This window comes from Callorhinchus milii, unplaced genomic scaffold (genome assembly GCF_018977255.1).
Source record: "Callorhinchus milii isolate IMCB2004 unplaced genomic scaffold, IMCB_Cmil_1.0 Scaffold4, whole genome shotgun sequence".
In the NCBI taxonomy this organism is placed as follows: Eukaryota; Metazoa; Chordata; class Chondrichthyes; order Chimaeriformes; family Callorhinchidae; genus Callorhinchus; species Callorhinchus milii.
In genome coordinates this window covers 78550312-78576024 of record NW_024704745.1, presented here as the reverse complement: position 1 = coordinate 78576024, position 25713 = coordinate 78550312, and the positions used below count along the sequence as shown (strand labels likewise).

The window sequence follows — 25713 nt, the reverse complement described above, 5'->3', positions numbered from 1 at the left end:
TTTCACTAGGTTATTTATAAAATTGCACACTAGGTTAATTCAATGGAAAAATGTTGTTGGTGGTGGGGCAGGCCAGAAAGGGCAGGGAGGTGGGTGGGGGAGATGGAGATAGGTTCCCACAAGCAGTCGTGGATTGAGTGATCAAATTGTTTTTATTTATTTATATTATTTTTTTAAATAATTGTTATGAAGCACTTGGTGATGTTTCCATGTGATAAAACACTATCAGAGGGAAGGATTACTGGAGAACTTTCATTTTACAGGATCTCCTGAAGGCAACATTGAGAAGCCATGGGTTTAAGATAAAACTTCACAGTATATTCTGTGAAGCGCTTTGAAACGTCTCGAACACGTGATAAGGCACTATATCAAATGCAAGGATTATTATCATTATTATAATCACAAGAGGAATGAAAGGGGAGTTTCAGGAGGAGGGTAAGTAGTTGGAAAGTGACATTCTCTGCCACAAACCATTGTATGATTGCAAAAATATTCTTTTAAAAAGGAATTAGATAGATGTCTGAAAGAGGAACATTTAGAAAGGTTGACCAACTATTGACTATCCTCCTTGGGGGGGGGGGAGGGAAAAAGTAAGCTGAGATTCCTTTGAGCTGAACTGGCTCCAAGGTGACAATAATAATAATAATCCTTGCATCTGATATAGCGCCTTATCACGTCATCGAGATGTCTCAAAGCGCTTCACAGGATATACTGTAAAGTCGAGTGACTGTGTATTTTGTGGATGAAACTGTTTGGCAACGGAATGTCAGAATCGAGCCAACCCTCTGTGGTGGCCCCGATAGTCCGGTTCCTAAAGCAGGCGGGTCCACAGTATCCAGAGTACGGCTGCTGACAGCTCAGCCACAGTCTGGCTTATCGGCAGGATTTGGAAGGGCAGACCAGTCATTGCACAATGTAATTTTGTTGTTGTTGGGGCAAGGACTCTTCTCACTCAGCTTCTATTAACCCTGCTAGCCAAAGCCCTAACCAGTAGGGTTATCCTAGGGAGGATTTCTCAAAGTGTTTTATACAGCTAGCTGGTCACCCTAATTTGGGGCATCTATGGCAACATGCAATGCCGTTTAAGAACATACGAATTTGCTAGGCAAAAGGCCAAGGTCCATGCAGTTTGCCTTCCATCATCCTGGCAGTCGTTTGACATGTTGTGTCCCAAATTATACACTGTATCCCGAGATATCCCAACAGAAATCAAATTTGTCCTTGAAAGGATCAATACTTTCTGCTTCCGCTGTCTCCCTCGGGAGCCTGTTCCAATTTGAAAGAATACTTCCCAATGATTATCTGACATTGGGTTAACCTGCATTACGTTACGCACATAAACCAAATTAAAATGGACAACGGGAAATATACGAGTTAAAAGGTGTAGTGCCCGAACTAGACTCCAGATGTCAGCATCGTCCCATCAACGCTGGTTTAGACGCTTTGGGTGCTGAATTGGGCTTTTGATGAGATTTCACCCCAAAATCCTGCTCGCTATAATAATAATAATCTTGCATTTGATATAGCGCTTTTCACGTCGGGAGGACGTCCCAAAGCGCTTCACAGAACACACTGTAAAGTGAATTGACTGTATATTTGTGGGCGAACGCGGCAGTCAATTGCGCACAGCAATGTCCCACAAACAGTCGTAGATTGAAAATGACCAATTTATTATTGTTTTGGGTTTTGGAGGGATTATTATTAGGCTCTGTGTGGAGTAAGGAAACTTGCCCAAGGTTTGGCCCTCTGCCTGGAATTGAACTCAGGTCTCTCACTTGCAAAGCGAGTGCTCTAACCACTGAGCTACAGGACTCCACGATCTTCATTGCCTCAGCACATTGACTGTTTTCAGCTGATATACTCTTATTGCAGACTGATACCTTATTCCAAATTTATTCTCCTTATTCGATCTCCACACTCTACACAATTTATGCGTTTTCACAGAACGGATTGACTTCAAAATCCTTACGCTCACCTTCAGATCACTACACGTCGAGACACCTCCCTCCATACCCCACTGACCTGCTCTCGCACACAACTCTTCTACCCACCTTTGCTCAACCGTCCCAAGCCTTCTGCGCAATCCTTCAGTTAGTGGCCGCGCTTTCAGCCAATACTGCCCGACCCTCTGGAACACCCGGTCTCAACCTTCCACTTTGCCCCATTTGTCCGTCTTCAGATCATGTCTGAAGACTTTCCTCTTCAAATAGGTCTATGGTCACCTCCTCTTTCTCCGCGCTCAGCATCAAACATCAGTGTTAATTCTGAGACGCTGCTGTGCGAAGGTGCTATAAAAATACAAGTTGTTGCTGTTATGCAGATTGGAATCTAATACGTAATATCTATAATAATAAACATTTCATTTGATACAGCGTCTTATCACGTCTTCGACATGTCTCAAAGCGCTTCAAAGAATAATACTGTAAAGTGGATTGACTAATTTGTGGGTGAACCGTGGCAGCCAATTGCGTATAGCAGTGTCCCACAGTTGTATATCTAACATAAAAATCTTTATCAAACCAAGAATTATTGGCCTGCAACAATTTCCAACTAAATTTGTTAAAGAAAGCAGAAGTACATCAATCTGACTCACGGGATTTTCTGGAGTTATCCACATTCAAAGCTAGCTTGTCGTGTATGACAATTTTGGTTACTATTAGGAGTCTCGAACTCCGCTTCCTTAAAGAATGTCAGAAAACACAATTAGACCCAAGTAAATGACATTTGATTAAATGAGTTACCCAACTCACCCATTTGGCATTATCAGCAAAGCTAATATATTGGTTTCTTACATCCAACTCATTTATGTACAAAACGCAAAATACTGCAGGTGCCTGAAATTATTTATGATTTATTCCATTCATTTATGTACGTTTAGTGTAAACAGCGTTAGACCTAGTTGGGTCAGGAGTCAGAACCATGGCTGATATTACCTCCCTGGTCCAGGGGAGTCGAGACCAGGCAGGCTGTGGTGTCAATTATGCCGTACTTCAGATTAATGTTAAAACATCCTCAGGTGAAGGTTAACCTCATAACATTTCAGTCAGTTTCTCCCAGTGTCATGGTCAACAAATCCGTACAGACGTGTGTCCTCCAAACGTGAAACGCCCTCTATAAATGTAATTTTGTTGTTGTGTGTTGTTGTTGTACTGTGTTTGTCTGCAAATACAGTCTGCTTGCCATCCAGCTTGGCCTTTGGCTTGCAGGCTTAACAGGAGCTGAGTGGGAAGAATACCAGTCTGCCCCTTTAAGTCCCGCGGGCTGACTGGTCAGTCATCAGACATTTATTGGACTTTACAGTGTTCAAAATGTCTGGCGAGAAAAACCATCAGTATATTTGACAGCAATTACGTGCTATCAAAATGTAACTTCTTCAGATCTTGTGAGACATGTGAATAATGCAAGAACAAATACAAAGAACTGCATTTTATATATTTTTTTAATAATCGGAAAACTACCTGTAAAAGAGGATATCCTGGAAAAAAATGTCTGTGACAAAACTCCAGAAAGTTCAATATATAAAACAACTGAAGTACATCAACACAAAAGTTTAGGTAACAAATAAGAATTCATACTTTAAAGACAATTATCAGTGAATTTGAACACATGAATCATCATCATACACGTCTCAAGGACAACCTGTACCCCTTCTCCAGAATGATCCGTGCAGCAACACAGCAGTAACAATTTTCGGGCTCCTTCAAATCATAATAATAATTGTTTTGTTTGATATAGCGCCTTATCACGTCTTCGAGACGTCTCAAAGCACTTCACAGAATATACTGTAAAGTGAATTGACCGTATATTTTATGAGTGAAACGCAGCAGCCAATTGTGCACAGCAGCGTCCCACAAACAGTCATGGATTGAGTGACTAAATTATTATTATTTATTTTTCAATAATAATTTTTTAACAAAAAAATGACACTCCTAATGAAGGCAAGACATAAAACTTGGTGTTAGCTGCTGCAGAAATGATTGGTGATAGCACTTTGTGCATAGTAATTGCCAGAGACAAGGGGAACAGTATTAAACTACTTCTGTGGCAAAGGCTTTGCAACAATAAGTTCCTTGCTCCACCTGCCCCCACCCCCAAAAAAAGTATAAATAAATGGCTGTTTTTGGTACTTTGTCCTGGGAAATGTGCATAATACAAAACTACAGCTAGAATTTGGGGAGAAAAGGGGGCCCGGAAAACATCCTCACAAAATATGTTAAACGCAAGACAAAATGGAAAGATGCAATGACAAAGAAAAAAATGACTTTGGGCTGAGGGGGGGGGTGGGAAAAGAGATGAAGATTTTAGTTCCAGGTGAAGCTGAGAGGATAGCCCAGGGAGACCAAGGAGATTTTCCTGTCCCTATCCGCATTTCCGCCCAACAATTGTTCGTAGACAAAGACGTCAGGAAAACACAAGCGGCTTTTGAATGCTTAGGCTACAAATGCATTTGTATGTCAGTATAGCTGTGGATTAAAATTGCTTTCCCAAACTGAAAGCGATCCCGCAGCACATGAGAAGAGGGTGAGCTGGGGAGGGAAAGTAACACAGCGTATCTCCTCTCCAGTATGTAGTAGCTTGTGCAAATTCACTGCCGCCTGAAACGTAAATATAAAGCACCAAATGAGACTTAAGCATATTTGCCGTTGTGTTCCTCATCATCTTGAATTTAATTATATTGATTTGTTTTGGTAAATTGTCAGCTTTGGGTTGCGTTACAGTACAACGCAGTTTACTCCTGGCAGAAAAGAGTTAAATGTAAATCTCACTCTCCCTCCTTTGAGAGGGCCAGTAGAGACCACGATCCTTTTGCTGCAATGTAATACCCGGAAACAAAACTGCGGTAACCTTTGCCTGCACAAAAAAACCCTGCAAAGAGACGAACAAATAATAAGATTGAAGGCTATCGGATGACATTAAATAGTATAAAAATCATAGAAAACTTGATTTGAGGTAACACTTGTGTAGTTAAAGTTAAGAGATGTGGCAATGGGAAATGGGCGCATTTGCGGGTTGGGGCAAGAACTGGTAATAATGTACCACCTTATTCTCACACTAAAAGGGGCGGCATAAACTTTTTTTNAAGTCAAAATAAAGTTGTTTCCTCTCCTGTTACAGCAGCACAGAATGATCCCTCTTTTCTATATGACAATGAGATTATTCCATCCCCAGCTAACTCAAACATCACACCCGACTATGTGGGGAATTACATATAGAAGCAGAAGAAAACTGAAATGTAGTCAAAACTCGACATAATTACAAAAGAAATATTCACGCAACTACAGGAGACCTGCCTCCTATTGGATGTAGGGTGGTAGTGGGGGGGGGGCGGAGGAGGGAGAGAAAAAAAAATCAAAGTGGGAGAAGATTGAGATGCAGAATTTAATTAATGAGAACTCTCAGTTAAGGTTTATATTGGTCTATAAGGCAGAAAAATAAGGATTTTATATAGCACAATAAAGAAACAAGAGTGGCTGTCAATACAGAACTCTTCACGTACTTTTCAATTTCTATGCTGTTGTCTAATTAATTTTAAATCAATTGCAATTGCGCCATTTTGAAACCAAGTCAAGTGCTTTCAGTTTGGGGAAAACAATACACTTTTTATGGGCAATTAACAGCTGAAACAACACATTTTCCCTCGCAAGGTTATCGAAAACTTTGAATACAGCTGGTTTGGGTTGAAAACGTACTGGAAATAATGAAACGATGGCAAACAGTCATCAAGAAAAATGATTAAAGGTTTCTTCAATAGGTTCAGTTGTTTGAGAATGCCCAGCCCACTATAAGGCATTCACTTTAAAGTAAAACTCACATCTTTTAAAAATCGTGATAGAAACAAACTTATCATTCAACTCTAATCACGGGGCAAATATCTCTGGAGTGCAACCCACATCGTGTTCAAAATGTTTTCTACCCATACAGAGCTATAAAAATTTAGCAATATTGGCTCAATTGTGATAGCACAGTGTTCATTCAAGTATTGATCACCTTTGTACTGAACTGATGTGGCAAAGCATGTTTATTCTAGTTCTGCTGTCCTTGCTTTGTTGTTGTGTCCTAGAGTCTCTCCCGTAGTCACGGTTCAGGCTTTCCTCATCAGAGCTTCTTTTTCTTAGCCTGCTCCGCTCTTGCCTCACGTCGGCTTCAGTCTCTGAATCGCTCAACTCAACATCAGGACAATATCCGTCATTATCGTGGTAAGCAGCCGCGGCTTGGTGTTCAGAGAGCTGCTTGCTCCACAAGCGGTCCTTGGTCGACCCCCTCCTCAAAGACTTTTCAGAGTTTCGGAAATCTTCTGAAGTCCTCACTAAACCATCCAACCTGTCTTTGCCAGGTTGGCCAAACTCTCCCACTTTAGATTTTTGGAAAGTCTCCTGGTTGGCAAAATGGCTGGCAAGAGTAGTCACTTTGTCACAGGAGGTTTGGCTGGAGTTGTCTCTTTGAATGACAACACCAGTTCTGCCCATGAGACCATTTGATTTCAGAAGCCCTGGGTTACTGTCTCGCGACTTTCCGTTAGAGTTGGATGATTTTCCGCGGAGTGGTATATGAAGTGCCGACGGCTTGCCAGAGGACTGCGCTTGATGACATTCAGGAGGTATCACGGAACCACCAGCTGGAACATTCTGCCTGTGGTGGCTCCCAGTCAGTAACAGCCCATTGCTCCTGTCCTCGTGTTTCGACCAGTGATGAGACTGTAACTTCCTTTCACTGAGTCTGGGGTTGTGTTGTGACGTTGACAAATTGTTCTTACTGTACACACTGCGTTTATCAGAACGTGGCCCATTGCTGGCAGCAGGAGAGTGACTGGCGTCATTTCCTGTTTGCTTTTGCGCTTTCAATTTGATTGTGATTCTAGGAGGATTGTGGAATAACAATCCTTCCAGTGGGAATGACATAGGTAGTCCTTAAAATTGAAAGAAAAAAAATTGTTACGCCTGAAGATTTAAGATGATTGGCAAAAGAACCATAGGGCAGACGAGGAGAATTACTTTTTTTTGAAAAAAAATGTTTACACAGAGTGTTGTTACAGTCTGGAACACTCTCGCCTGAAAGGGTGGTGGAAGCAGATTCGATAATAGCTTTCAAAAGGGAATTGGATAGGAACTTAAAAAGGAAAAAAATGACATTTATGGCAACATAAATCATGCAAAGCTTTACAAGTGCAAATTGCTGGAGGGGCAGCCAGAACTCTTACTGAAAAGCATACCCAGCAAGTTAGGAAAGGAGAAAATTGGCAACAACAAAAAAAAGTCGCACCAGCCCTGGATTGGAAGACAGCAACCACAATTCCAATCTAACCTCAGAAGCTGAATCCTAGCATTTATGGCTTGAGAATGATGAAATGAAAAAGTCGTGCAACAATTACAAAAGAAACTCAAACTAACTAAAGATAATAAAAATAATTCAGTCAGTGGAGATTTAGAGGAAGCTCATGCCCACCTAATTAGTTGGAATGTTTGCAATCTTAAAGGAGTTGCCGGTATTATTGTTGACCCTTGAAAAATATTGTCCTCGACACAATGCATTAACTCACTACACATTTAATATATATAACACATGTCAGATGACCAAACGGCAACACTAAGGCACAAGCTGGTACTTTTCAAAAAAAACTACAGAAAAATGTCAAACTTCAAAAAGAAATAAGAACCCCAATTTACATTTATGTAGCACTTTCACTCAGGAGATGTCTCAAAACGCACCCGAGAGCCCGAACATTTGAGCATGGGGAAGTGAAGGTGGCCGAAGGCACGGTCAAAGGATAGGTCTTGAGGCACGTTTTGAAAGTGGGGAGGGAACTGGCAAGGCAGAAAGCTTCCCACTGATGGCAGATGGATGGGGGTCTCACACCCGGGGTGGGGAATGGGGGGAGAAAAAAGGATACAATATAGAAGAACAATGTTGCAGATGTGAGGGAGAAGAGCGAGTGACATCAGATTTTATAGCAGATTTTAATGAGTTTGAATTAATTCTTTTAAATGTACTCTTCTGCAAAGCCGTACAGACAGATATATCACCTTTTTTGAGTTAAAAACAAATATTGAAGGAATATCCAGTATTCAATTTTACACTGTACAGTGCTCTTTTATGGAGAGAGTACTCGAGTCTCTGAAATATAACCTTACCCGCAGCAATTTGTTGAACATGCAGGTTGAAGAGCTGTTCCTGCACTTTGCTCTGAGACAGTTTCAGTTTCTCTCTCCTGCTCACCATGTAGCATAGATTTCTCACCTGAATAAAACAGCAATTTTTAATGAATGCTTCCAGGTAACCAATTCACTCTTCATTTCAACAGGAATCTAAAATCTGGTGTAATAGTTAGTTATATATATATATATATATATATAAAAAGTTTACTATAGTCAGTTTAAGTTTACTTCAACAATTGTACATTTTTTTTTAACTGGATGTAAACCACACAAATGTTCCTGATCAATACACAATATAATTGGAGTTGAATCTATAGTTTGCTCTCAATGATTTCCCTAGAGTTTGATTTCTAAACTCTGCTAACAGGTAAGACACCAAGGAGAAGGCAGGCATTTTCCCTGCGGGTAACAGAGAGGGGAAAAACAAACATCAGTTCAAACAGTCCTGCTGCATCTCTCATGCACCTGGCAGCAGACTGTACTGCAACAAAGCCGCAGTCTGAGCAGACATTCATCAGCTTGTCCTCACAGCTGGAGAGGTGACTAGCAGAGAGAGAGAGAGAGAGAGAGAGAGAGAGAGAAGAGGTTCTTTCAAGTGCACCCAATGCAGTAGAGCGAGAAAACTATAAACGCAGAGAACACTCGTGCAAAATAACTGATTATCAAAGGTTTCCGATAAACATTAAATCTGGATTGTGAATGTCAAATGCATCACATGTGTCCCATCACACAGAGGATACAGTTCAAGATTTTGGTTCTCACTTTCAAAGCCCTCCATGGTCTTGTTCCCCCCCTACTTCTGCGACCTCCTAACCCCCTACCATGCCAAGGGTCCAAAACTCTGTCTGTCCAGTGCCTTGGGATGTCCTCCCGACGTGAAAGACGCTTTACACATGTAATTTTAATATTGGGAGTGAAGCTGATCTTTCAGCAGATCATCGAGTGGTTGTTGAGAAATCAACCCGGCCAGACCAACGTGTATTTTTTCAGTGGTGAACTTTCTTTTTTCCTTAGTCCCAAACCGTATAAAATATAGAATTCCCTGTAGCTTCTGACTCCTACTGGTGGGCGTGGAATAGCCTGTGGCCGTGGAATTCTCTGCTGTTGTCGAAGCCGAGTCTATAAATTCTTTTAAAAGGCACCATAGAATCCAGACAGCTGTTTGAAAGAGAAGAAACAGGGAGGGGTGGAGAGCGGGATTGGGTCAGCTCCAAGTTGACCCCGCTTATCTCCACTAAAGAGGACAGCATTGTGGCTAAAGTGCAGAAAAGCAGCAATGACCCATTGGGCAAACATGCTGTTTCTGTAATAATAATCCTTGCACTTGATACAGCGCCTTATCAAATCTTCGAGGCGTCTCAAAGTGCTTCCTAGAATATACTGTAAAGTGAATTGATCGTATAGTTTGTGGGCAAAAATACTGTATTGTAGTATTCTATGACTTTGTATAACTGGACTTACTAAATCCAACAGAAGGTAGCTGTGAAATAACCCTTCTACAAATATACTTGGGCGTAAAACTCAATGCATCCTTCAACATTAGATAAGCACAATTTAAAAAAACACGTAGTAAAATATAAGAGCTCGAACCCTCTCCAAATCTTGTCGAAGATGCATAAACATCTTCATTCGGGAATGGATGCGGTCTTCCTTCTGCTGGCCTGTGCAATTCTCCTCGTCCTCTCTCGGGGGCAGCAGCGGTTTGTTGAAATTGCTTTTTCGCTTCAACTTCCAGTACTCAAAAATATGATCCACCACCCGCTCCGAAAGATGTAGTTCATTGGCCACATAGGCCACTTTGACTAAAGTGTAAAACTCTTCCTCCAGTTCCTGAAGCTTCTGGGCACGCAAGCCTTTCTTTTCCGTCTCCGTCTGTTTGTGCTTCTGCTCACTGATCTTGACATTCTGCTCGGATTCACCGTCCTGAGTTTGTCTGTGCTTACTGTGCTTCAGGCAGTAGGATTTGAACTTCACCTCATCCCCATCATCTAGAATAGTCTTCATCTCCAGACTGTGTTCGAAAGCACAAGTGACGTGAAAGGCTGTGATGCAGCTCTTCACTGAGCACTGAGGAGAGAAGCATGGGATACAGTAAGGACACAGTAAGAATATTTTTTAAATAGCAGTGGGAGCTTGTGGCAAACTAAAACACGGAAACATTTCTTTTTGATTTCACAAACTTTTATATTTTTGTACTTTAGTTATATTTTATGGTGTTGAACCATACCCAAATCCCTAGCTATTATAAACTTACGTTTGTATAGTGCCTTTCAAGTCGGGAGGACGTCCCAAGGCGCTGGATTTAGTGTATAGGGATTTACCTACACAGATTTACCTATAAACTACATCTCTTGCTAGCGGACTTATGGGGGTTGGGGGGGGGGGGGGGTGGAAGTGGGGAAAGAGAGAGAGATCTGGTCCAGCAAGGTGGAATTTCCAGCTAAGTGCAGTTACGACCGGTAATGCATTTATTGTCATTTTTCAGCACTGCAAGTTTTTGTAATTTGCAGATATTATGTTACACTAAGCTGTCTTACTCACCAAAGCAGGCCTACACATGGACACGGTGAAGGCTCGCGAGGACAGTGAGGCGAGAGGCTGTGGAAATCCCGTGGGCTGCTCAGCGTGACACTGACTCATGTTAGGAAAGTTGAGCTAGCAAGAATCTACGCAAGGGCCCATGGAATTCTCAAAATAAAATTCAGTTGCAAGGTCTGGATACCTGGAACCTAGTAAGGTTGGGTTTACTGTAATTACGTTTTGTTGAGATAATGTCATTGCACAATAATAGCAGAAGATTTAATGTATAGGTAAATCCAGCGCCATGGGAAGTGCCTTGAGAAACCCTCCTGACGTGAAAGGCACTATAATGTAATTTTGTTATAGGTAGGGATTTGTGTAAGCGTCTCAAGTGCTTTGAGATAGCTCGACAACCTGATAAGGCACTATATCAAATTCAAGGATTACTATTATAATACAATAATGTTCAATTCACCTGAGAACCATAAACATTGTAACCATTCAGGGTTTTTTGGGGGAATCTTTTTTCAGACTGCAAACAGTTAAATGGATATTTTCATATGACTGGACGTTTTGTCAGGAGTGGAAGCCTTAAGTGTTACACCATGGTTACTATATTGTGCATAGCACAAGAGTGGCTTCTTAATGACAGAAAGCTTTGTTGCTGCTTTCACACACTATCAGTATTGAGGAAAGAATTTGTATTTCTATAGCACCTCATCACTTCCACAAAGTCTCAAAGGGCTTTACAAGAAATTACCATCAAGTGTAGCGAGGGTGGTTTGTAGGCAAATGTAGCAGCCACTGTGCTGCACAGCAAGGCCCCACAATCAGACATGAAGTGAATGACTGATTTTATCTGGTGGATTTTTGGCCAGACAGCAGGAGAAATTCCCTTCTCTTGTCACACAGTGTAATGGAATATTTAACGTGCACCTGAGCAGACAACTCAGTTAAATATCCTATCCAAATTGAATGCTTTTCCAATAATAGTGGTGTGGTGTTTTAGACCATGGGCTCAAATACCAATTTGTGGTTTCAACCCAGAACTTGTTACCAACAGAGCCAAGCTGACACCTCAAGATTTACAACGTATGACAAATTAAGTACACAAGTAAAAACTTACTACTCCATTGCAATTATTTTCTTTTTTTAAAAAAGTGACATGGGTCCTAGTGGACAAATGAACCCGATGTATAAATAAGAATGAAATTCACAATTTTGGAAAAGTTTCTAAAAGCCGCCAAACTGGGACGATAATGTAGAAGTAATTTTCTCTTTCTTCCTTGTGGTTTTCCTTGCAAATCCCAAATCAGCACAGTCCAGAAAACAAGTCAGCTAACAAAACTTCCTCTGGGAAGGCCGGCTGTCCTACCAGCTGACTTTTGGCCTGATATTGCCAACCTGAGATTCACAGGGACACAAATTTCTCAACTCGGAAGTTGCCACCAATGGAAGGAATCCAGTTTGGCAACATCACCTTATCGCATTAGGCAAGGTGATCAGATCAGTCCGCTTTTGGGAAGTCCTCCTGATGTGAAAGGCGCTATACAAATTTAATTTTGTTGTTTATCTGTGTTGTTTCATGAGACCTCATTAAGTTAAGAACCTTGAAGTTAAGTTACGGCACAGGAAGTTGTTAAAACAATTGAAATTAATCTGGATACAAACCTGAATGCAGGCACCGGTCTTCAGTTTACAAAGGCTGCAGACTAACGACCATCGGCTTGGTGGAATGTGAGACACCTTTGTGATTGGTTCCATTCTTTCGGGGCAGGCAATACTGACCTGCAGGAACAATAACATTCATTATTTCTGAATCTTTTTAAAAAATCATCAGAACTGAACCTGATTTGTTTGTGGATTCGCCAACAAGCTTCAATTCTGTTCTGAGACAAGGCATGTTCAGAAGTGAAGGCATTCAAAGTCTTTTGAAAGTACAATATATACACTTGATTTTATATATGGTCTGAATGCACACTTACCTAAGCAAGGAGCATTCCAGGTTTCCTGACACTAATACAATAACACTAACAATTAAAAGTAATAAACACCCAGAAAAAGCAAATCATTTCTTGGCTGGATTCCGGAAGGAGATTGTGAGAATTTTTTCACACATAGTTGTTGGGACATGGAATGCCCTGGCAAGTAAGGTAACAGAGGCAAGTAGATAACAGATAAAGAGTTGAAGGTGTGATATCATAATCCTTTCATTTGATCTGGCGTCTTATCACGTCAAGACACCTCAAAGCACTTTCCTGTGAAATGGATTGACTGTGTATCTTTATTATTATTATTATCCATCTAACCTAATCTATCATATCATCATTATTATTATTATTTTGTGGGTGAAACACAGCAGCCAACTTGCACACGGCAATGTCCCACAAACAGCCATGGAGTGAGTAACCAATTTTATTTGGAGGATTGTTGCCCATGACACCGAGAGAGAGAAATTCCCTTCTCTTTTCGAATAGTGCCATGGGATCTTAAACGTCCAGGTGAAAAACCAGGCGAGACCTGTTTTAACGTGTCATCCAAAGGAAAGCACCTCCGACAATGCAACATGCCCCCAGCGCTACATTGGAGTATCATTCCAAGCGCTCTGGGACACTACCTGCATGAAGGGCGCTATATAAATGCAAGTTGTTGTTGTTGAAATTGTATGAACAACAACAATTTACATTCATATAGCAACCTTCACACCAAACTGTGTTTCGGAGCCTAATCTATCATTTTAGACTATGTGATTCCAAGTCTCAACGTGGGGCTTGAACCCACAAACTTCTAACTCAGAGGCAAGAGTGTTACCAGACTGACACTTGAGTGGGACAAGGCAGTGGGAAGGAATGAACAGCTTGCCCTGAGAGCCAATGCAAACTCAACTTCTGTGCTGTCAATTTTTACTATTTCAGATACGCCAAATGATTTAAAGGTACAAATGTACCATTTCAAAATCAGTAGCAAAAATTCATGTAGTAGTTTTGTGGAACTTTCCTGGTATGAAGCACATACACATTTTGAAAATCACAAGGATAATTTAATCATTAAAAATAGATACTGTATGTTGAAAACCCGAATAAATGACAACAGCTGGTCAGATTAACACCAGATAAGTAACCGGGATAAGACACAAAAATTACAATTCATAATGTAAATGCCCTTAGGAAACCACGAAATGAATATCTCAACTACAAGCTAAAATGTTTAACAATAACAGTGGGAATGTGAGAAAACTAGAGTAGCCTTAGTGACAGGGAAACAGCTGATTGGAACGTGGAATTCTCTGCCACAATCAGCTGCTGAAGCAGAACCCATACATTATTTACAAAGGGAATTAGTCACATACTCGAAAAAGAATATTAAAGACATGGGGAATGAGCAAGATAGTGGGATGAGACTATATGGCTCAATGGAAATTTTAAAACGTGAAGAGCAGAGAGACCTAGGGGTTAACATACCAAATTTTTTAAAAGCTTGAAGACAGGTGCACAAAGCTGTGAAGAAAGCTAAAGGGAATGTGTTTTATGAATAGGAGGCATTGAATATAAAATCAAAGAGGTCATGTTTAACCTGCACAAATCGTTAAGAGATTAAAGAATATTTGTGTCACGCACAATAGGAAGGTTGTCAGGACCGTAGAGAGGGTGCATAGAAGATTTAGTAGGATAATAGCATGAGTGGTTTAATCTATCAGCAGAGACTAGAAGAACTCGGTTTATTTTTAGGAATTGAGAAGATTAAGGGGTGATCTGAGAGAGGTCTTTATTATGAAGGGTTAGGAATGAGTCAACAGGGAGAAATTATTTTCAATGGTTGGCGAGTCAGGGACAAGAGGGCATCAATTTAGAATAATTACCAAAGGAGCAAAGGGGAAGATTAGGAGAATGTTTTCTACGTGTAAAATGCTGTACATGAAATTCCCTTGATAGGCAATGAAGGCAGCATCCATTTTATCTTTCAAAAGGGAGCTCGGGAATTATCTGAAGGAGATATTGGGGAAAAGTAAATGAATGGTACTGAATGAATTGCTCTTTCAAAGAGCTACACAGATTTGACAGACCTGCATCTAAGCTGTAACATTCTATGAACAAGAATTTGGTCTGAAATTCCTTTCACATTACTGTCCTTTCTGAAAAAAACGGTCTCAATACCAGTGGCTCATTTCTTTTGATATGCGAGGAAAGGGAGGATGAAATGGAGAAAGACAAAGGAGAATCCTTCCTACCCAATGGTGAAATTCACCAGAAAATAATTTGAACATGACGATGAGTCTTTTATAAACTAAGTAGCAATCAGCAGCATAAATATATATTTGAATATCAGCGAAGATTATGAGCTCAAATCCCAATCCAGAAATCGAACGTACAAATGCCTGACCCAGAGACAAGAGTGCTACCAACTGAGCTGACACATGAATTCATTTCATGTTCATTTCATTCGTTTCGCCACAAAATACACAGTCAATTCACTTTAGTCTGTTCTGTGAATCACTTTGAGACGTCTTGAAGACATAAGGCTCTATATCAAATGCAATGATTATTATTTGATATAGCGCCAAATCATGTCGAGATGTCTCAAAGCACTTCACAGAATATACGGTAGTGAATTGACTGTATATTTTATGCGTGTTACCTACTTAGTGCTTGGTAAACAGAGGTATCTGGAGTAAAGAAACTTGCCTCCTAAGGTTTTGCCGAACCCAGGTACCCTCACTTGCGAGGCGAGTGCTCTGACCAATACGCGATGGGACTCCACAATATGTTTAACGTTTGTAGGAACTAGTCTCTGTTTAAAGTTAACCTGAAGTTGATCTTACCTCAGGTATCCACAAGGCACAGCTGACGTGTGCCCACTTGGTCCCAGCACGTGTGGCTTTCATTGCACCACCTTGCTTCGGGCACAAGAGACACTGTGGATAAATTCCTAGTACACAAGTTCGACACAACCAGCTGCCTTCAGGCACTTTCAGAATTCCATAGCAAGCCTGAGTGAGAAAATAAATGTGTAGAAATAAAACATGGTGGTAAACAATAAAAAATGAACAGTTGCAATGTTAAGCTATATTCTGTAGCTGTTCACCAGTTCTTTGTTAATAGAAAAAATCCCACTCTGTACCAAATTCTGACTGATCTGGAGTTATAAAGATCACCTGCAACCATTGGTAAATAATATTTTCTGCCTCTCTTTTCAATTAACTGCAAGAACTCGGTAAAAAAACACATTTTTTTTAAAAAAAACTTAAAAGCCAGAAGTAAACCCACACAAACCAAGGATGTGTTTTACTGTGATAATAAATTAACTGCAGTGATCCAGTCAATCCTGTCAGTTAGCAATGGTTCTGCATCTTTTTACAGATTAGATCTGTAAAATAGATCAACTAAAAGAGAATTTCTCAACTCCTGAGGCTAAAAAAATTCCTCATGGTCTTAGAACTTACGATAGTGCAAAATTTTTGAAAGATTCTTAAATTAAACGAGCTTCAAAATTAAGATTGATTTCAAAAATTCTCCAATTGTAATGAAATTGCCTTAAGGATGAGATCCAAAGGGTTTTTGAGCCTCTGATACATACCATAAAATGAACAAAAATGAGTGTTCTTTTCTCAACCAGGACTACATTGGGAGGCTAGTTTAGGCCCAGCCTTCATAGTTTTAGGGAGAGGAAACCAGACAGGTCCTGATCCCTCTACAGCATGCTCTACTGATAGCATGTGACAGGTGAGGAGAGGTCAAACTCGATTGTGACTCCCTTTACAGTTGAGTGGCCTTCCGATATTCACTACCAAAGTTCACACAGTACAATGACCATTTGGACAAGGAAGGCAACTATCCCCCGCGGAAGCTCACCCAAGCATGAGGAAGCTCAGAAGCAGAGCATACGCCAATCGGGAGAAAAATCAGAAAATATTTGGACAATAATTTTATGATTTTTAAAAAAANTTCAAACTCACTTGATGGACACAGATATTACACCTATCGCAGAAGACCATCTCGTTGCCCTCCTCACTGTCAGGAGAGCGGCATACATCACAGATGACATCTTCATCATACTCGATTCCCAGTCCTTCCTCTGTCTCTATGGCATGGTTCATGTTTTCGTAGCACTGGCGTTCTAATGCTTCTATAGTTCTTTCCATAGTGTATTCATCAATCAAAGCACATCCTGCGTAGAAACATTTAGAGAGGTAATCTTTGAATGAGATAGTCTTGAAGTACATTAGAATAAACTCAGCAATCAAAAGAGAAGAACTCATCTCTTAAGGAGGTCTTATTTTCTCTGAAGCCACATTATTGATTCTCAATTCCATCTGACAGTAAAACATTGACCACTTACAAGACTCCAGTCCTGTGAAATATAAAAGGCAATTCCTCAATATTAACACTAAAATGTCAGAACTGTCTTGCACTCTTTTGCTTTGAGAAACAAATAATGCTCAAGAAATTTAAGGCTTTCTTTAAAAATACTGTAATTCCCTTTTGTTCCCCCAAATCTGGTTGGAAAGATGGAGGTTTTCTCTTACAAGGGAATAGCTCAGCCTGAACATCTTTGGAAGGTTCGGTCTAAGGAGCAAAGTGCCTGGGTAGCTGAGTGTACTCTTAAACAAGAGCAGCAACATCCTTGAAGTTACTTTGGAGTCGACATATTATCCAATACAAGTGAAAGCAAGATATACCTTTGGAAAATAGTGCCTTGGGAAGTACAGTGTACCCTCATCTAAAAAATAATATGAGTCCAGTCATATTAACGTGGTGGTTGGGATCCATAAAATCTCAAACCAGCACTAGAATAGGGCAGAATCGCTAAGTCAACATTTTCACATTCACTGTACTTGTACATGGAGTCTACACACTTGTTGAGTCTACATACTATCCACCAATGGAAAGGAATGGTTCCCTTCAGTAAGGGGCAAAATAAAAGATTTTTTCATTGAGAGCCCTGTCTGGCAAACTTTCCCACAGCTTGTCCAGCAAGGATCGTCCTACCCATTAGAACTCTGGCTGCGGAGTTAACAGAAGCTGAATGGGAAGAATCCCTGCTCTCAGTCATGGCGATTTTATATTTTCAAAACTGATGTGCCCAACGCTGTGAAGTAATGCGTTTGTATTACCATAAACTTGCGCTCACCCATTTCCTTTAGTTCTTCATTTAGTGCCTGTAACCAGTAAATGTCCACGTTATCCAAGTCATAACGGCACATAGTGTCTGCAAGTTCCAGGATGTTAACATATCCAGGGTCTGAGGTTTCCAAGGTAGAATAGCGGATATATTTCCGGGGTTTGGTAAACAAAGTCTCCTTCCCTTTTTCCACAATCACTCTAAGATAGTTGAACATAAAATGAAACTTAACACACGCTCAATCTACAAGAGGACAAATTAGTTTTAGGTTCGATCAAACGGTTTACTAAGCAAAGGTGAACATCCAATTCACTTCTCCAAAATATTCAATATGACTGTTTACACTATTTCGATCATTTTAATTACTATTAATTACACAACATACAGCCCAGTCCTGTTATAATGCACATCAACATCACCCAAATTTGCTTACAACACAATTGCACTGCAGACACAATTAATTAAGTATGAACGCAGCCAGCCCGCTTGCTGCCTGTGCATTGGCTAGCTTTTGCAGTAAAATCAGCGAAATCCAAGTCGATATCACTTCATGGTTTGTGGCACATACACAAATGACCCAGACGGAGGACTCGCTTTACTCAGGAACTGTAATACCCAGTCCACCACAGAGGGTCGGCTCGATTCTGACATTCCTTTGCCAATCATCTCACATTGAGAGTCAGTTCAGCTCTAAGGAGACTCTGCTCACCTTCCCCCAGGGGAATCGTCATAGTCAGTTATTTATAAAATGGCAAACTTTTGACCCATCAGATTGGTACTGACATCACTTCATGTTTTGCACACATGCACCAAACAGGGTGCAACATTGGTGATGACTTGATATCTCAGAAATCAGTATTTTTCTTTTGATAACCAGCGAGTATGCAAGAAGCAAGCTGGTTGGCTGTGTGCATGCATACAAAGTCTGGCTCTATGTAATGAAAATTGATATTTTGTAGATCCCAAACACCACTTAATAACAGGACATTTACCACAAACTGCGAGAAAGTTGAGAGATATGCCGAAAACTTTGAACCAGCAACTGGGTGACTCAATTAACACCCGAGCAATTCTTGTATTAAAAATGCTCACAAAAGCATTTGCAGCTGACTGGCTGATTGTTTCCTTTGTTTTAACCAAATAAAAGACAGCTGGTACCTGACTGATGGATCTGGGATAGTTTCTGGGCTGGCAGGAACCTGAACTCCCTTTTCCCATTCCTGTTTCCATTGATCAGCCAAGAGGTAGAACTCATCCTGGTTCACATGGTGGGAGTCTGGAATCTTCATTGCACTGATGAGATCCTTCCTGAATACCTACAAAACCAAGCCTGACTAATTAAGATCAGCACAATGTGTTGCACAGCAAAGCCTTGTGCTTAGTCATTGCAGTAAGCAGGTTCACAGCCACAATTCTTATGATTCCATAACTCCTCACAGGATTGAGTTATTAATCAATGTCTCACAAAGCTAGTGGATAGGTGTTAAGCAATAGTCAAGAGACATGTGCACACCCTCTACTTCATTCTCTCACCCAGGTACAGCTGGATAGAGGGGAAGGAGAGAAAATTATGAATTGCTCAAATGCATCTTTCCTAAAAAGGAATAATGGTAAAAAAAAGTTACAAATTCTCACCATCACAAATCTATTTGTTAAATGTTTTGTTAACACAATTACTATGGCCATCAGTGTATATATATATTTTATATTAATTAAATATATTTCACATACTATAATTCAAATGACAAACCAGACAGTCAATTGGTGGCTTTCAATTCACCAATGAAATTAAAGGACAAGACATAATAAAACCACTGCCAGCCTGGCTCAGTTGGTAGCATTCTAGCCTCCCGGTTAGAAGGTTGCAGGTTCAAGACTTTGAGCTCAATGGCTAGGCTAGCATTCCAGTGCATAACCATAAGGGAACTCTACAATGTTAGTATTAAACCAAGATCCAGGATTAAGACATTACTCCTGATCTTCTAGATTGCTAATTACTCTATATGAAGGGACCTATTTAATGATAATCCTTGCATTAGATATAGCATCTTATTACATAGTTGAGATGTCTTAAAGCGCTTCACAGAGTATACTGTAAAATGGATTGACAATGTATATTATATTTCACCCACAAAATACAGTCACCCCACTTTACAGTATATTCTGTGAAGCACTTTGCAATGTCTCAATGATGTGATGAGGCACTATATCTAATGCAAGAATTATTATTATTATTGTGTGTAATTCAGATATATTAATCATGGCTTTGTTCAAAAAGAGAAGTTTCTTTTAGCATTTGGGCTAACAATCCCTCAGAAAAAAATCACTTTCTGACTGTTTGTGTTACATTGCTGTGGGTAAACTGACTGTTGCCTACAAATATACAGTCACTACACATCACAGTAAATTCTGCAAAACACTTTTTAGACGGCGATAATGTTAAGTCAATGGTAGGGTGCTGTATAAAATACAAAGATTATTATTACCTTCTCCATCCTGTGTTTTGTCACCCCCTCTGCTCAACAAATTCATCTGCTGCACTTGCCTCACCACCTCCACCCCACCAGTGCCGGTTGTGCCTTCAACCAGAATGGCCCCACCCTCTGAAACTCCATCGCTGAATCCCTCCGCCTTGTCCCTTCTTTGACTTCAAAAGCCATCTTAATTACCCAGCGCTTCGATCATGTGCACTGTTACCTCCCTCCTCCCCCTGCCTGGTGTTTGGCATCATTTCTGTAAAGTGCTCCAAGACATTACTGTATATGAAGGGCCCTGTATAATAATAATTCTTGATTAGATATACACCTTATCACATCATTGAGACGTCTCAAAGCACTTCACAGGATATACTGCAAATTGGATTGACTGTGTAATTGGGTACCTGCAATTCATTGTTGGAAAACACTTAACCACATTTGTGAGTTCACCACAATACTGACCTGACTTTAATACGGGTTTCCACAATAGTCAGTTCACTTATCGCAGAAGTCATTTAGTATAACAGTATCAGAAATTGCTAATATCAAAATGATCTCTTAATCCAGGATCTCAAATTGCTTTCACCAGTTCAACCAGAGCTCAAAATCCTATCCCCAGGAAGTTTGGATGGACAAAATCTATAATTGACATCTTGGGTATTTTTTCACATCAAAAGGATATAATAGTATTTCACAAGCCGATCATTGTGTCTTGAAATTGCAGTAGTACTCCTGCACTGGACTGTAATTAGTCATGTTCAAAATGGTCATCCCAAAGGAGTCAAAGAAAGGGTGTAATTTTCTATCATGTGTTTTAATCCCAGCACCTAGGGAGGTCCTCCAACACTAAATACAAATCTAGAATGAGTGACAGGCTATATGTGATGGACTAACCTCAGCAGATTTCTTCTTCTCACGTTTTGAGGGATGTTGGTCGTTCCTGTACTTGTAGTGGGAGGACCACGAAGTTGAAGGACCTATTACGGAAGTAGCAATAAATGTGATTACAAATACTAAACATAGCAGAAGGCTGGGGTGAGTACAGTATAATTAAAGGGTTCTGTTAAAATGATATCCGATAATGAAACAGGACCAGTTTCACAGAAATCGCGCTCAACATTATGTAGAAATTTTGAATTAAATAGGATTTGTTGAATGATGGGCTCAGATCAGAAAAAAAACTAAATGATGAGATTTACATCATAAGAAAAATAGTAATTGTTGTCAATATAACAAGTCGTGTGACAGGAGAAGCTTTACAAGAATGCTCATATTATACACACAGATGCCCTTTCTGTATTTGGGCATAGAAACCTGTAGCTCCGTGGTTAGAGCACTCGCCTCACAAGCGAGACCTGGGTTCGATTCCTGGCAGGGCAAAATGTTGGGCAAGTTTCCCAACACGCCTCTGTTTACTTAGCAGTAAGTAGGAACCCGGTTGTTAAGGCAATTGGCGGATCGCTTTTCTAGGGGTAATAATTAGTTCAAAAAAAAAATATTGGTCATTTCAAACCATGGTTGTTTGTGGGATACTGCTGTGCGCAATTGGCTGCCATGTTTCACCCACAAAATGTACAGTCAATTCACTTTACAGCATATTCTGTGAAGCGTTTTCAGATGCCTCGAAGACATGATAAGGCACTATATCAAATGCAAGGATTATTATTATTTGACCCATTTTTCCTTCAACTGGGGACACAGTACTACAGGTATCCTAAGTGTTAATCAGGCTCAGTCAGTAGCATTCTCGCCTCTGGGACAGAAAGTTGTGGGTTCGAGCCCCATCTAAAGATTTTGAGCTTACCGCCTCAAATGTAATGCTGGCAGAGAGCTGCATTATTGGAGGTGCTTGCTGTCGCTTGTAAGAGACATTAAACTGAGGGCCCGTATGTATCTGTTCACATGGACGTTAAAGATTTTTTAAAAATATCTAATCCTGACATTTGATACAGGATCTTTCATGTCAGGCACTCTGCTCATCTAACTCCACAATAATATCTCAGGATACAGCATATATTTTGGGACATGACATGAGGATATAACTGCCAGGACGGACCTTGGTTGTTTTTTATCTAGCAACTCTTAAAACAGGAATTGAAATTTGCAATTACGCAGAAACCAAGAGCAGAGATGGGAAAGTACTTTCAGAAAATTCTAGAATTTCTAGAAAATTCAAATGGAAGGAAATTGATCTGAAATGGACACTATTTGAGACTGGCCAAAGGATAAGAGTGTTAAGTTTTACCTCGACCAACATGACATAGAAGTTGCAATTCATAAATCTCAAATTGATCATCTATGGGAGAAGAGGAAATGGTTCAAGTTTCAATCGTAGTCTCGATGCGACATCAATAGAGATGCCTCAACCCACTCTGAACTGATCCTTCCATTTGGTAAAAACTACTGATCTAACAGTTCAGCGCATTGTATATCTTAAATTTCTTGGATATTTTCCAATGAGGAATTTAGGTCTATTCAAGTCCCACCTTCTTTAGATAACCACCAGCTCACAGGTACATTCTGAAACCTCACACGTTGGCCCAGCAATACGTCCACCCACGCACTTCAGCATGAGTTGCACATTTTTACACAATATTTTTATAGCTTCTTTCATTTGAATGGATATCGTGTAATGGGTCCAACCTAAAGATTTTTTTCCCCTCAGGAGCTAGATTGAGACAATCACCTAAGCCTTGTATTGCAAATAAGTTTAACATTCCAGAGGAAAAATAGAGGATAGCATTATCAGGACAGATCGATGTGTCGAGAAAAATACAATACATTTCACATCTATATAGCGGGAGAACATCTCAAAGTGCTTGACACTATAATCTGGGCATCTGAGCTGTGAACCAAAGAGGGTGGGGAGGAGAAAAACAATAGCGGGATCAAAGAGGTAAATCTTGAGGCAGGTTATGAACCTGGAGTGGGTGGGAGTGAGTCGGAGGAACTGAGATGTTCAGAATGGCCAAAAGCTCATCTGTCGATGGTTGGGTGGACAGGGTGGGGGAACTGAAGCAGGCCAGTATTCACCGAGGAAAGTGAGCAGCCAGGTCAGTAATTTAGTAGGTCGCGGAAGTAAGGAATGTGAAGCCAGTAAAGCCGAGTGAGGTTGAGGGCAATAGACTCACAGAGCCTTGTGCAGGAAAGGATATGGGCTGCAGAGTTCTGGTAGATCAACAACCTTGTATAGGGAGAGCTGGGGAGTCGGGCAAGCAGGATGCTGGCATAGTCAAGTCTGGACATGATTGAGGGTCTCAGCAGCCAGAGGCAGAGGTCGTAGCAAAAGTGGCAATAATATTAATAAAATTATAATAATCCTTGCATATGGTCCAAAGTGCTTCACGGAATTTTAATTTGAAATGTAGTGACTGTGTATTTGTAGGTAAAGACAGCTAACCAATTGAGCATAAGAATGAAACAAATGACTAATTTTATTTGAGGGGAAATTGTTGACCAGGACACATGGACAAACTTCCTTTCCTTCTAGAGTAGTGACAGGACATCTTTAATGTCCACCTAAATTAGCAAATGGGGCCTCGGTTTAATGACTCATACGAAGGACAGTACATGAACAATGCAACACAGCCTCACCACGTCAATAGTGTGTCAGTTTAGACTATGCAATTTCAAAGTCCCGAGGTGGGGCTTGAACCCATAACTTCGACTCAGAGGCAAGAGAGGCTGACACACTGGCAATTTGGAGTCCTGTAAGCTCAGTGGTTAGAGCACTCGCTTTGCAAGCGAGAGACCTGAGTTCAATTCCAGGCAGAGGGCGAAACCTTGGGCAAGTTTCCTTACTCCACACAGAGCCTAATAATAATCCTCCAAAACCAAAAACAATAATAAATTGGTCATTTTCAATCTACGACTGTTTGTGGGACATTGCTGTGCGCAATTGGCTGCCGCGTTCGCCCACAAATATACAGTCAATTCACTTTACAGTGTGTTCTGTGAAGCGCTTTGGGACGTCCTCCCGACGTGAAAAGCGCTATATCAAATGCAAGGATTATTATTATTATTATAATGTGACAAGAGTGAGGGAAAGCAGAGCGAGTAAGAACCTGGATGTGGGGTTTCAAGGTTTCAAAGACGTTGGGAGTTAAAGTAAAACACTTGAGATTTCACACAACTCCGCAATTGGAGAGAGTATCCATACAGGGTAATGCCACCTGCACCGGAGATGAAAAGGCACTGATGAGAGCTAAACAAAAGAGCCTCAGTCATGCTTACTTTTAACTGAAGATAGTTAGAGATTATCAAGGACACGCTCTCCCAAATGCAATCTCTCAGAATAGTAGTGGTCCTGGAGTCGAGGGTAGAAGCAGAGAATGGAGCTGGGTGTCATCGCGTTTAAAATAACAGATAATCTCACTTACTTTCATTGTCTGAACTGTCACTGCTGCTCAAGTGTCTGTGGCGTTTCATCCTGTCATATCCTTCAATAAAAGGAAGAGGTTCAGTTTTCGAGTGATGCATTAAACAGATGAAATAATTCAATGTTTCAGTGGATATTTAAAGTTATAAATTCAACTTACCATAAATTCAAAGTATATGCACATACTAATTCAATATTGTAGAGCAAGTGTTGCTTCCATCATCCACAAAGTTGCTCTGCAAAGAAACAAAAACCCTAAGTAAACCATCTGGTTATAATACTCAGTCAATATTTTACATCCTCCAGGATTTATAAATGTACTTCACAGGTGCTGGTGACTCAACCACTTTGTATTTTTCTGCAAATTGTACATTTGTTTGACTTTTAAAAAGGTCACATGAGAGGCCATTTTAAATAAGGCAAGTTTTGTGAGTCAGAACTGTTCTATTCCACTTAATGGATCTGGCATATACAATAACAACCTTCACTTATATAACGCCCTCCACACAGGGTAGTGTCTCAAAATGCGGAACAGTGGCGGAACCTGACTCCGAGTTGGGGGGGGGGGGGGGGCGGGGGGCGGGACGGACGGATGTAAGCACAGTAGAAAAGGAAAGTTTTCAGGTGGGACTTGAAAAAGGGGAGAGTGGGGACAAGGCGGAGGGATTGAGGGTGCGTTCTAGAGTTTCGGGGCGCAGTGGCTGGATGTGGTACTTTCAACTGATTTGCACAAGTTTTATTTGCCCTAACTGTCCCTTACTGATCCACAGCATTTAACCAGTTCTATCAGTCTCTAACCACATCACACAGGTGCAACGCAGGTTACAATACAATAGAATATTGAGAACGCAGGAATCAGTTTACTAACAAAAACAAGATTGTCACAGGAGACTAACATGTTGCAACTAATTAAGTTACTTGTCACAATGACAGATAACATGAAGTACACAACTAAGCACTGAATAAAAAAAAACTCAAAAGTGCGATAAAAAAGGAACACTGAACATCTTCGGTTTCAAATGACTCTTCCCTGTGGTTCTGATTCTGCCAGTTGGCCTGTCTTTCT

The 25713-nt window shown here is 40.5% G+C and overlaps 1 protein-coding gene across 5 annotated transcripts in view; it reads right to left on the bottom strand.

The window, feature by feature from the left end:
- Positions 1-3421: 3421 nt before the first annotated feature.
- Positions 3422-25713, bottom strand: part of jade3 (jade family PHD finger 3) — a 36940-nt gene continuing 14648 nt past the window's right edge. For all 5 annotated transcript variants that reach the window (XM_042334240.1, XM_042334241.1, XM_042334242.1 and 2 more), the window contains exons 2-12: positions 24808-24883; positions 24649-24708; positions 21164-21246; positions 18951-19108; positions 17802-17992; positions 16627-16838; positions 15493-15660; positions 12345-12461; positions 9744-10220; positions 8130-8235; positions 3422-6907 (exon numbers count right to left, since the gene is read on the bottom strand). In XM_042334240.1, the coding sequence (XP_042190174.1) occupies positions 5985-6907; positions 8130-8235; positions 9744-10220; positions 12345-12461; positions 15493-15660; positions 16627-16838; positions 17802-17992; positions 18951-19108; positions 21164-21246; positions 24649-24697 (2484 nt within the window). In that variant the 5' untranslated portion in view covers positions 24698-24708; positions 24808-24883 and the 3' untranslated portion in view covers positions 3422-5984. The remainder of the gene's footprint in view (positions 6908-8129; positions 8236-9743; positions 10221-12344; positions 12462-15492; positions 15661-16626; positions 16839-17801; positions 17993-18950; positions 19109-21163; positions 21247-24648; positions 24709-24807; positions 24884-25713) is intronic.